The sequence below is a fragment of the Thunnus thynnus genome, chromosome 18 (genome assembly GCF_963924715.1).
Source record: "Thunnus thynnus chromosome 18, fThuThy2.1, whole genome shotgun sequence".
Taxonomy (NCBI): domain Eukaryota; kingdom Metazoa; phylum Chordata; class Actinopteri; order Scombriformes; family Scombridae; genus Thunnus; species Thunnus thynnus.
The window spans coordinates 9,717,504-9,730,868 of record NC_089534.1 but is presented as its reverse complement, the minus strand read 5'-3'; the positions used below and the strand labels follow the sequence as shown (position 1 = coordinate 9,730,868).

Sequence of the window (13,365 nt, the reverse complement as noted above, 5' to 3'; positions counted from 1 at the left end):
ACTTGATATCCCTCCTTTTGTCTTTATTATGTAATATGATGAATGTTTTACAGGACTTGTTATGCAGACTGTGATGTGTTATCTGTGTTTTCCAGACATATAACCTATTCTTGCAGGTTATTGATGCAGTTTGTCTTTTCCATGACTGCTATGGATATGTCTTGTGCTTTTAATCCATGGATATTTGTTAAATTTTTGATGTGGAGTGTGCTATATAAATATGATATTAAAAAATTAAACTAAAGCTACTTGAAAAAACAATCATCATAAAGCTTTTATAAATATCCCTAAACAAAGATAAAACTCTTTATAAACCACTGTATAAATGTGTGATGTCTGTTGCCGTTGCCAACTGTTTCAAGCTGTTTGTTAAACTTTCAAACTTTAAAGGCAACAGCGACATTGAGCGCTATCAAATGGCAAATAAGAAAATCCCGTTCAAATATACCCGGCCAGTAGAAGATTGGCTTCAGGAGAAAGGTAAATCTTTATCAAACTTCTATAATGTTTATCTTTTATTTTCTGTTATTTCATCGGCTTGTTCCCTTTCAACCTCTGAGAATGAATAACCATCCCTTAAACCCTTTAAAAAAAACAAGTAAAACAAGGCAGGTTTTTTTGTTAGTTTTTGTTATTTCCTTTATTTTTCTTTTATTTTTCTTCATTTTTTTTTATCCCTGTTTTGTCATCTTCATCTTTTTAGATTTTGTTGAATCATGGTGTCCAGTTAAAGGGACTGGAAAAAGAGTTTTTTCTAAAAAAAAAAGTGCCACAATAAGTATCAAGTACTCTTAATCTTTTGTACAAAATTGACTAGGAGAAGGCATTATCTATGCTGCAACAGTAGGCCGATTGTTTTGAGAGGAGAATTAGCTCCCTTTACTCAAATCCTCTGCAATGTTTGAGAACAAACTAATCAGTGGGCATATCCCCCTGAAAACTTTCCAAACAGCAGGTGCTTTTCCCTGCTGTACTTTATCTGATTGGAGTTATACACATCACACACGATAAAATCCTCACTTGTTTTTGTGATGGAGAGCTAATTGGAGCCTTTTTGACGGCAAAGTGTCACATTGAGCCTGCCAAGGTGCACTGCGCCCTGATAGAGTTGTGCTTTTCAATCAGCATACTGAGATTATCAATGCAGCAACTCGTTTATGTTTAAAGCATTTGTGGGGATCGAGAAGAGAAATCTCCCCTTCCCCACCCCCCACCCCTTATTTTTGGTGCATAATAAATTGTCTTAACATAATATCATTATAAACTGCATTTAAAGTTTAAAGTCATTGCACGTAAACATCTTAACCTGATTATAAAGTCCCTTTAACAATCGCTAAAACACAAACAGGTCTGAAAAATCCCATTACTGCTGCATGCATGACTCCACATGCGCTATTTCATTTTCGCTTCTTGTGATATGAACGTCCTGTCCCTGTCATTCCATGCCCAATGTATTATGTATTATAACTGTGCAAATGCCTCAAATATAACAAGCTTGCAGTGCTATGTGTCTGTAAAATATACAAATTAGATTTTCAATTATGATTCCTGTATTGTGGAAGTTTTGTGTATTTTCATTTCATAATTAATGCATGAGCAGTGTGTTTTGACAATGATATGTACGCTTATCCTAATGAAATTCACCATGACATGCAGTGCGTGTGTATTGCTCATACTTAATCATAATATGCCAAAGCCTGTATACGTATTTATTAATCACTTTACCGCATGAGTCCACTGTTTTGTCCAGAGAATATTAAGTGTGCCTGTGCAACACGTTCCAGCTTATTTTTCCAACTATTTTTCACACTTGCATGTGTTCTCTTCTTTATGATTAGGCTGCTATAGCTGCATAGTGTCTGTTGTTTTCAGCATTAGCAGTCTCTTTCAGTGGTTCTTTTTGTTGTATATCAAAGGGAAAAGCCTCCCTACTGTAGATAACAGTGTATATAGCTGCAGTCATTTCAAATGAACAGAGAGGTGGGGTTGTTGAGAAATGATAAGTTACTGTGTTCAATGTAAAAGCATGTTGCATCACAAGGTTTTACTATTGAAATTACTACATTCACAGTCTTTTAATCAAGCAGCAATGCAATATGTAAAGTTTTGCCAGACGTTATTTAGCTATTGTAGTCTTCCATCACTGCACATAGGCTGCAGTTAAAGTGTAGTACTTTATAAAGGTGGTGAATGTCACAATTTAGGCCTTTTTATGGCAGCTTTATCTGTTTTGTTACATCATATTTTTCCATCCTTAACATATTAACGCTCTCTTCCCTCCCTCCTGCACCAGGCCGACAGCTGACAATCTTCAACACCCAGGCCACTATCTCCATCGGTGGAAACGACCGGAAGCGGCCCTACCAGGGCCAGCTCTCCGGCCTTTACTACAATGGCCTCAAAGTCCTCAACATGGCCGCCGAAGGCCACGCCAACATCAAGGTGAACGGCAGCGTGAGGCTGGTGGGCGACGTGCCGGCCAGCAGAGGCGCAGCACGCACCACCACCTCAGTGCCGCCGGAGATGTCCACCACCTTTATCGAGACCACGACCACCCTGTCTACCACGACCACTCGCAAGCAGCGCTCACCACCTACCATTCAGGTAAGTCGGTGGATGTTGGGAGGCAAGGAGAAATAAAGAGGGAATGAGTTTGATGCTGAGGTAAATTATGTCCACTCTTTGCGTTTAATGCACAAAAACACAAGCAAATGAAGGCCGGTTTGTAGAAAAGTGAGTCAACAAGATATTTTAAATGAAAAGTTGGGACGCATTTCTCGAAAAGGGCTTATTCACTTTATAGTGGGGAGTAATGGTACCACTCTCATGTTTGTACAGGTAAATATGTAGCAGCCAATTAGCTTAGTTTAGCATAAAGACTGGAAACCAGGGGAAACAGCTAGCATGACTCACCTGCCAGCACCTCTAAAGTTCACCAATGTACACATTGTTTGTGTAATCAATACAAAAACATTTTGCCATTTTACACGGGGTTATGTGTCTGTATATCGACTGTCCAAGTTGTGTCAAACACAGCCTGAGTCTGTGGGCTAAATGTTTTCTTTTCTCGATAATCAGGTTTAAAAGTACGACAAAGTGAATTGTCAAAAAAGCAAAAGTCCTCTTGTCCGTCCTCCAGTATTCTTTTTTTTTTTTGGTGACTTTTCCGTGTCTCTGCTCGGGTGGATTGTAGCCGAGCTACCTTTTTCCCTGCTTGATCCGTCAAGGTCAGGATACTGTATTTCTCATTCTATCGAGGATTGAAGTGCTGCTGTTCATTGAGGTGTGCAAAGGCGGCATTGCCACTGCTCTCTTTTTCTACATTTCTCTCTTTTTCTCTGTCTCTCTCTGTTCGTCTCTATCTGTCACTCACCCGATCCGGCCTAACAGAGGCCTTTCTCCAATACGTCCTGAGTCCAAGCCAATGAATGTCACCGCCGTGCCAAGAAAGTAATCACGCCGAGCAGTCCTTTGACATCCAGAGGACAAATTGAACCATTCGTTGTTCATATTAAAGCAATAACTCTCCCTCAGGGGTGAGACAGAGTTGGAGGAGAGGTTGGCTGGTAGACGACAGACAGGGACCACTGTTATCAACCTCTACCCCTCAGCAACAGATTGTCTGGCGTGCAGTGATGATGGCCCTTCATGTCACCGCTGACACTTGTATGTCTCTATCACTGCAAGTGTAGGGAGGCCAGAGTCAGAGCTGTTAGAAAGCCTCTAAATACCCTGTGATTTGGACAGAGTTGACACGGAGAGACCCAGTGTAAAGCCCTCATATGTGGAGTTTGAACTTCCAGGCCAAAAAGCAAAGCATCCATTGTGACTTGTGTGGCATCAGTAATCTGCAATGATGATGACTTAGTTGAGATACATTACATCACCCTCTCCGGCACCATCAACAAGGTCACATCAGATAAGAAAAAAAGTAGCATAACTGGGAAAATGGCATTTTTTGTCACAGGCTATTAATATCAATGGAAGTCAATAAAGTTCTTCGTGCTATGAAGGAGCTTTTATACGAAGCACTCTCCTTTTCAAGGTGAAATGATGAAGCAATACCTCTTTTGTCAATAACATGGATGCGGCTGTTAGCCAGATGATGCACTTTGGTAACTTAACAATAAAAATGTAATTTTTTTGCCCTCACTAGCTTTTCACTTTACTTTTGTATTCCTTCTGAGAGCACGCCTTGTTCATTCTTCTTCCACAAGCTCCCATGGCTGTGTCAGCTTTGATTCACGCCACTGTGTCACAGAATTTCATTTGCCAAGGCCTTTAATTTTATAGTTCCCTAGTTGGCTGTCAAATACCGTGGTGTGAGAGGTAAGGAGAGGACCTGTACCAGTTTGGCAGATTTCTCCACCCCTCAGGGTAGTATAGGGGAGTTGAGGGAGTTGAGCTATCATTAGTGATGTACTGCAGTGCTGAAAGTGAGCTATAGGCATCTGACACGGTGCTGGACTTCAGGGTGTGTGCAGTAGTGTTAGTGGGGTGTGTGTGTGTGTGTGCACATGTCGACTAAAACGTGTGTGTTTCAATATCTTCTCGCACGTCTATTTTTGGTCCACTTCACCAACACTAGCCGTTTCTTTTTCTTTGTTGAGAAGTGGCGAATCCCTCAACATCTAAGGATCAACAGAATGAGAGACAGGGGTGGGAAGTGGAGAGAACCAATCTCACGCTTAATTAATGATAGCTCGGCGGGGATGTACAGACAGGTTTCGTTTTCTTTCGCTCTCTCGCTCTCTGTCACTGTGTTACTTTGACACTCTGTGGGTCAGGTGGTCCATCGGAAGACTTAAGACTGACGTGTACAAGAAGAAGATTGTTCACTCCTTAGGCCTACATGTTTACTTGTCTTTTATCCGCATCGATTCTCATTTTCCCATTTCCCATTTTCACCATGTATATTTTGAGCTGTTCTCACTGCAAGAAAACAGACCAGAAAAACAAATTGTAGACACTGTCTTCTTGTAACACAAAACACAACAACTTTTGGATGTGTGAGAACGTAAAATCTAGGTCAAAATCAGTTTAAACTGATAAATTTAACAACATCGTACAGCTTTTGAAAAACACAGGTAAGCCAGTCGGGTGGGTGATGACAACATGGGATTGGGAAGCACAATTGGAGTACTATTAGACTATTATAATACAAGAAATACACACAAATAAATTTAAACTGTAGGATTTTATCCAACACAACAATTCCAGTCCAACACTAATTTTAACATCTTAAAGAACAGCTTCACAATTTTTTAAAGTCTGTCTTAAAGCAACAGTCAGGTGTTTTTCTTGCCATAATCATTCCTTCTTTTCATACCGGCCATAAGATTATGCACTTCCAGTGTAAGTGATGGGGGCCAAAATCCACAAGCCTCCATCTGTGCAAAAATGTATTTAAAAGTTAAGCTAATATGAAGCTTCAGCCATCCAAATTAATCAAATCAACACAAAGAAAGATGCTAAAAAGACTTTAAATGTGGCAGATATCCACTTGATATGACTAACTCAGACTGCTGAAGCCTCATATAAGCTTCACATAAACATTGATATATATTTTTGCACAAAATGACCATTCCATTACCATAAATATTAATTAGTTCTGTATTGACTTGGCAAGACAAGTAAACAAGGTCTAGAAAAGGAATAATGCAATGGTCAATGTACATAAACAAGAATAATGGATTAAATATTGTCCTGTTATAAACCTGTTTACTTTAAGCTCATACTGTACGGACCCCTGCCTGCTTCTATCAATACACTTGTTTGACACTGGCTCTGTTGGTTGTCTGAGCTCTAGTGCTCATAAGTGATTTGTGTTGAAACTGAAATGGCTTGACAATTATTTTGGGAGTCACGCAACACATAATGAAACATCCACTGGTAGCTTGAAGCAGGAAAAGCCAATTCCAGGATGGGAGTTGTGAAATGATCTTTAATTAAGCGTAAAACTGAATTCACTGCAATTCTTTCACAGTTTAAGCTACTGTGATGTGTGTCTGTGATCATTTCAAACAGTCTCTTAAACCTAGAGGCCACAGTGACACTGACAATAGAAGTTATGCCCACAGACATTTTGTTTGATTTTAATTGTCAAGCACAATTTAAAGTGTTTCCAACTTTTCCAAAGTATTCCGCACCTCAGCGAGCCAAAGTGGAAGACGCTGTCAATATTTACTCTAATTTAAAGAAAAATGGGATTGCATTGTGTATTGTTACAATGTCAAGATACTGTAGAAATAACACCTGGAGTCTACTTTGGGGTTTTGCTACCAGGCCTAGAGGCTTACCCCTCTAACCACACTGCTGGATATGTTTCAGTAGGAATACTGATGTTGTATTGCAGAAGTTCCTTATGGCAAATTCATTCACAAAACCCCCATTTTGATCTTCAGTCCTGCTGGTTTTCACTCGAACAATCACCTTTGTTCGCTCATGCTCGTGCTCCCCACAACAACGCAGAACTTCATTTAGAGAACTGGAAAAATACACTGGTCCTCACTAAATCCCATTAAACTGAAGCAGGTTTACCTTGTTAAGTGTAAGCTTTTTGTTTCTGCAGAACTCTGGTTGAACCAAAGAATGGATTTTATGCTCACTGGTTTGTTGTGGATAGTCATTTTGGGAATACTCATTTATGCAAGGCTCTCTATCACGGGAGATCAACGTCTCTCGTTCTCAATTAACTTGCGCTGCTGGCCTGAGATGTTTGGGAACAATTAGGAAGGGGGGCTGCAATCTAGAGTACCGTGGGGGAAAACAGCTGAGGGAGAGACACTGAAAGTGATTTGCATGCTTGCCGTGTTAAAGAAATTGCTCACGTCCATCATCTTCAACTGGCCTAGTGCGCAGGAGACAGGAAAATGAGAGGTAAATTGTTTGTAGTTTAATTGGGCTTTTTTTCTGCTGAGAAGCTGGAAATAATGCCATGTCGATGCGCTCAGATGCACATTCCCTGATGACGATAACATTACGTCAAATCGCCATGGATTCTTCTCTGACACTGGGTGATTTCTGTATTTCCAGATTATTTTCAAGGTGTTCTGATAGATAGTAATCAGTGGGGAGTTACAGGAAAGTTTAGAGAGACAGGGCAAGCAAAGGTCACACTGTTGCAAGATAAGGTTTTGCACACTAAGCTACCATGATGTCCTTCCAACCCCCTCCCCCCAACACCATTTTTCCTCCACTGTTTTCTTCAACTCACGTCTTTTACACTGTATATAAAGTACATCAGGGATGTTGCTTAACACCTGGGGATATATGATAATCACTGATTTATTTTCACTTCAAGAGGTAGTGAGAAAGGCGCTGTGCAGCATGCTGCGTGTCTCCACGTGGCACTCCGCTAGATGATGTTTGATGAGTGCGTTCATCTGCTTTTGTGTGGGTGTGCGCACAGGTGTGTTGTACAGTAGGTGGATGCGCTTCATCTCTCTACCTGCTGTCAGTCGTCTTTTCTTTTCAGTTAGTCTCTGTGATCACCTTCGCTCACAACCGTCGCACAGACACTGCCAGAAACTGTGTAAAGGTCAAACTAATAGGCAGGTATTCTTTGGAATGCTTTTTTCTTAATTTCTTCCCGTCCTTTATTCTTTCTTTGTCAGTTTCTCTCTCTTTACCTCTCTTCCTGGCTGCTCTGATAGGCACCCCAGCTGTGTGCTCCCAGTGAATTGTGGGAGATGAATGCTGGAGGTCCGCTAGTTGCTCGGTAGGTCCAATTAGGAGACAGCAGACTGATGGGGACCCTGCTGGTGTGTGTGCCTCATTAAAGGGATAGACACACACACACACACACACACGCCCGCACACAGTTTGTACAAGGATCTCTTAATCTCTGTCTTGCAAATCTGCATACACGCACAACCAAATTAAGCTGCTGTTCACACACGTACATGCACGCTAACTCAAAAATAAGTCAGCCCTGTTGCAGCCACATCCTCTCTCATTGTCAGAATATCAGAGGACTTTGAATATGTGATACTGACTAGCTCCCCCCCTACCATCAAACATGACAAACTCATTCCAGCTCTGACATGGATTGTCTGTCTTCTCTGTTGCCGGAGTGTGTATGCAACATTCGGTTGTGATTCTCTTTATGAATTTTTCATGTCACTTGGTGCGCAAGAGAATATGTACATAGAGCTATTTCCATTAGACTTCTCTGTCTGAATGTGACTGTAGATGTTTGTAATTTCATGTCCGTGTGTCATGTGTTTCCTTGTGTGTGTGCATGCATGTGCGTGTATGTGTGTGTGTGTTCAGGACAGTTTGTCTCTCAGTGTGTGAGAACCAGCAGCTAGCTCCAGGGGTTTTTGAACCACAGGGGTTTTTGTAATGGATGTCCCCCATGCCTCACAACACGGCTTATATAGCTCCTCCGGGAATGCTTGTGTATGTGTAAACCTGCTGTCTTGTCAGCCGCCACTGTCACGGCGGGGCACTCACACACCAAGGGGCAAGCAAACAACACACATCAGTTACACACACACACACACACACACACACACACACAGTTTGTTTCTGAGCTGACTGGCAGGACATCAGCACATGCTCTGGGTGGTACACAGGCTCCCCTCACGCTGTGCTGCCTCCAGGGATGGCTGAGTGGTTATAACATGATACACATGTCCTAAACTAAAAACTCAAACTTACAAGTAAAGCGACAAAAGTGGCCTCGCCAGCCTGAAAACACAGATACCGCTGATGAATGCCAGTTTCAGCTCTGCAAACGAATAAAAGCAATTAACTCAAAGATCACTTTAGTCAAGAAAATTTAAATGCCTTCTAATTATACTGCATATCTCTTCGAACAATTGCGGATTAAAAAAAAACACCCCAAATGTTATTCAAGGCATTACATCTCAAATCCAGATTCCTCTTCCTTTGGTACAGATGTCATCTACCCCCAAGCACATGTCAGTAGACTTACATGGATTATCAAAGTGGAACAGTCAGTATTAAATCCTGTGCCAAGCCATTTTAAAAAGTTGCGAGGTTGCTGTGAGATCCCACACTCTTGGTGGTGTTTAATTAACTTTTTTCCACCACAACGGTTCTGGGAACAAAACTATTATAACAGTTAATCTTCAATTGCCAGCATTTTTTCTTTCTTTAACTCCTAGTAAGTTACTTTAGATCAGACTTAGGAAGTTTTCCTGTTCAGAAACTGTATCAGTTTTTTGCTTCTACATCACCTTCTTTTGACACATAATGCTAATTTTGTTTTGTTTTTTTCCCTCTTAAAATGAAAATTCCAACATTTTGGGAAATGTCCTTATTAAGGTTGCATGTGAAGATCAATAATTATTTCATCTCTCAACACAGAGATGTTCTCTGTGTTGAGAGATGCCTGTCATGTGATTCACCTAGCTTAGCACAAAGGCTAGAAGCAAAGTGAAGTAGCTAGCCTTGCTCCATATCCATATAACTCTGTAGCTGTCATATTTACATGTTATATATGTGCATTTAATGTGTAGAAATTGAACGTTTGACGTCACCAACATTTGGACCCATGCTCATAGCACGTCAGAAGTCTTATCCTCTGCTCTCTTCAAGCTAATGCTTTGATGTGATGGTAACTAGCTTACAGGTGAACAAGATACATTCTTTCTTAGCAGATGTTAGCTACTTCATACTGCTTCCTGTCTCTGTGCTAAGCAAGGCTAAACATGTCACAGATATATGTGCATTAAACGCAACACAGATATCAAATTTACATTCACTGTTTCATTCAAAGTATCTTTAAAACAGCGAATTTCCCTGAAATGTCTATGTAGTAATGTTCCACCCATCAAGTGAAGCTGTGTGATAATAAATGCTAACTTCAGGTGTGTGTGTGAGAGAGGCTGGAGTTACAGCAGCGTGCACAGAGCTGGTGACTTATTTACAGGGGGAGTAATTAATCTCTGTACACTGCTGTACTGTGAATATATATTGCAGCCAGCCTATGATATGCACTTTGAGCGTGTGAATTAATATTTGTATGCGGTAGAGAAAGAGAGGGGAGACTACATCTGTGCGAGGATATTCACAGATCTATATATGCATTACTGGATCTGTGTGCACAGAATGCACCATGTGTCTACTTGAGTCAATAGGATTTAATTAAATATGTATCACACAGACACGGCCTTTGATGTTCCACAGTAATAATGTGTTCTGTTTCATTGCTCAGCCGAGCTGTTAGCAAGGCCCAGTAATGGTTCTCCTGTGTGTCCACAGAGAATTAGTGCAAACTACAATGAAACCTGTTGCTCTTAATAGCAATGAGTGAGGGATAATTGCAAGAATCTGTGTGTGTGTCTGTGTGCGTGCGTGGGTAGTCATCCCGACGTGTGTGTGTGTGTAAGCATGTGGATGTACTGTGGGAGGGCTCAGATGTACAGTATATTTTAAATAATTTCTCTATTGGTTAGTGATTACGTTTCAACTTTCATCTTCTAAAAAGAGACTAAATCGAATGCTTAATTTGGTTTGTGCTCATTAGGAACTGAACCCTAATGGGACCCCCAGCTAATTTGGGAGACGTAAAGCTGCCAGCGTCAGCCATTACATAACGCCTACATTGATTTGGTATTGCAGCCTTGAAGTCATAATAGCCTTTGACTGTGAGAAATACTGTGATATTGAAATGGATTGAAAAGGGAGATCAAAATGTATTCCACAAGGAGAAAGTGCAAGGTCCAAATTCAGCTATTTGTTACAGACTTCACACATTGTAAATAGAAAGCCAATAGCCCTCTGAATTGAACATATCGTCTTACTTATGGATTGTATTGTTGCAATTAGTGAGGTCAAGTCAGGTCTATTTATAAAATCCTTTGTCACAAAAGTGCGTCTCAAGCAGCAGAACAAGCACAAGCCTACCTAGACTGAGGAATCAGCAGCCTAATGTGAGTAATGCACAATTATAACAGTATACTATGTAAGGTGTTGAACTCGGTGGTGTTTTGGAGGCAAGTAGCCATACCTAACAAACTGATCCAGGATTAAATTATTCCATAAATCAACTAATGTGATCAGATTAATTCAAGCCTTTTTTTGAAATATACATATTTGTGATGAGACCTTCAAGAGGACATCAAGCACCGAACACATCAATTCACAATGAAGACAGAGATGTTAGAGGAGATCTGTGATGTTCACAGACACATAGCAGCAAATATTAAACATACAGTTTGATTTGAAGCATAAAATAATAAAGCGAGAATGTACAAAACTACCACTGCGAATAAAGCCAGAGGACTTTTCAGCAAAATGTTTTAGCCGCTTCTGACATGAGTTCAGATAACTCCATATTGCTGTTAGCTCATCTGTTAGCTTAGTTAAAGAGTTTTCTTGTGGTCAAATCATCTAGGGTTGAACCCCAGTGTGGGTAATGTCAGTTTCAAAATATATATACATGTGGAAGATGTAACATCGCATAAGAAACTGAAGTATAATATTCAAGGGATATTGTATTCAAGTGATGTAGTTAAGGCAAGTAATGTATTTTTAGCCAAGCTAGCAGTGTGGCTCTATGAATGGTAATGTCAGTCTGTTGGTCTAGACTGAAATATCTCAACAATTATTGGATGGATTGACATAAAATGTGGTACAGATATTCATGATCCCCTCAGGATGAACTGTAATAACTCACTTTTCATCTAGAGCCGTCATGAGGTTAACATTTCAATTTGTTACACTTTGGTTCATTATCAAATACTGCAAAACTAATAACATTCCCATCAGCATATACTGAGATGTTAAACTAAGAACCATGAACATGGTAAACATTGTATCAACTAAACATTAGCACGTTCAGTGTTGTCATTGTGAATATATTAGCATACATGCATTTAGTTCAAAGCACTGCTGACTTAAATTCATATCACAGCAGTAATGACAGACTGTTGTGTTTCAATCTGGCACGTTTATTGTAACAATCGTTTAATCTGAGGCAAAACTAAGCCTGAATATTAGCCTGTTGGAGACCAGGCTAACCTGCTATATAAATAAAAAAAATAAGCCTGATTTACTCAAGTAATCCTGGTTTAACCGGTAATCTTGTTTTTTGAGACATCCCCTCTGATCTTCAAGCAGAAATACCTGTTACCTTAATTTTCTTCAGAGGACCAGTCTCTGCCGATGTCTTGTGATCCTTAATAAAATATGATACAATACGACTTTATTGTCAGTTTATACTGAAATTCATTTTCAGTCTCCCCCCTACTCCCACTCCCCCGCGCTCTCATCTTCTTGTAGCCTCTTCTGCGGTCACAGCTTTAAGCGCAGCTCACCTCCACATCCCTAATAATTCCTCACTTCTTCTTTGAAGGGAGAGCTACAAACGCTAAAAGAAACCATAACTCAGACCTGTAATTGGTACTCCAGGTACACCTGAGGATGGCATGGGCTTGCACAGAGAGAAGAAATGTCCTTCCAACTCTTGTCGACTCACCTCACATGTTCCTTTCTACCCATCTCCCACCATGTGACCACCCCTACAGCCCCTCAGTCTTTCGGCTGTCTGTGTATACATACTACATGTATGTGTGTGAGTCTGTTTGTCACAGGGCTTCCCTGATGACCTTGGTCACTGCGGCAGGGGGGTGATTAAGGATCAGGGCCAAAGACCATTTCCTTTTCCATGGGAAGATGAATGACCCTGTTTGAAAGTGGCTGCCTATGGCCTCAGGGCAATTAGAGTTTGCTGTGAGCCAGCAACCCTCACTCCTCTGTGTACCAAGGCAGGTCCTTGAGAAAAAGAGAAATACTAGGCACATAACCCATTCTGCTGAAACCAACACAACATAGATGGTGAACAAATTAAATGCATTTTCCTTTCTTTTTTTTTTTTCCCTTTCCAGCTGTTTTTTCCTCCTCCTGTCCTCCCCCACCCTCTTTCCATTTCTCCATAAAACTGAAAAAATGTGCTGACTACAGGAGGCCACTAAGAAAGGCCCACCGAGGGTGCTCATTCAAAATATCAATATTTGATCTAGGAATTCATTTAGCATGTGGCTTTGGCCCCACAAGTTGATCCTGGAGCTCATTTCATTGTAATTTATCCACTATATTGAAGGAGAAGGTTAACAGTGTGACTTCCAGTCTTGAGTTTGCTTGCATCTCTCAACAATACTGTTACTAATGAAGATTAAACATCATGATCAAATGTTTTATTAGAATCACCGCTGTGTGTGCTGCCATTTCCATCCCCCATCCCTTCACCACCACCCCCCACCCCCCTGTTTTTTTTCCTGATAAAGCATCTTATCTGTCACAGAACGGGGAGCATGAGCAAAAAGAGTTGTGGCAGCCTATTGATAGGGATATGGCCTACTGCCATTGATTCCCCTTGTAATACAAGCCTCT

General features: G+C 40.7%; 1 protein-coding gene across 5 annotated transcripts in view; it reads left to right on the top strand.

Moving 5' to 3' along the window:
* Positions 1 to 13,365, top strand: part of LOC137168930 (neurexin-3b) — a 293,090-nt gene that overhangs the window by 259,001 nt on the left and 20,724 nt on the right. For 4 of the 5 annotated variants that reach the window (XM_067571794.1, XM_067571793.1, XM_067571796.1 and 1 more), the window contains 2 exons: positions 391 to 480; positions 2,294 to 2,604. In XM_067571794.1, the coding sequence (XP_067427895.1) occupies positions 391 to 480; positions 2,294 to 2,604 (401 nt within the window). The remainder of the gene's footprint in view (positions 1 to 390; positions 481 to 2,293; positions 2,605 to 13,365) is intronic. The other variant, XM_067571797.1, reaches the window with a different exon arrangement.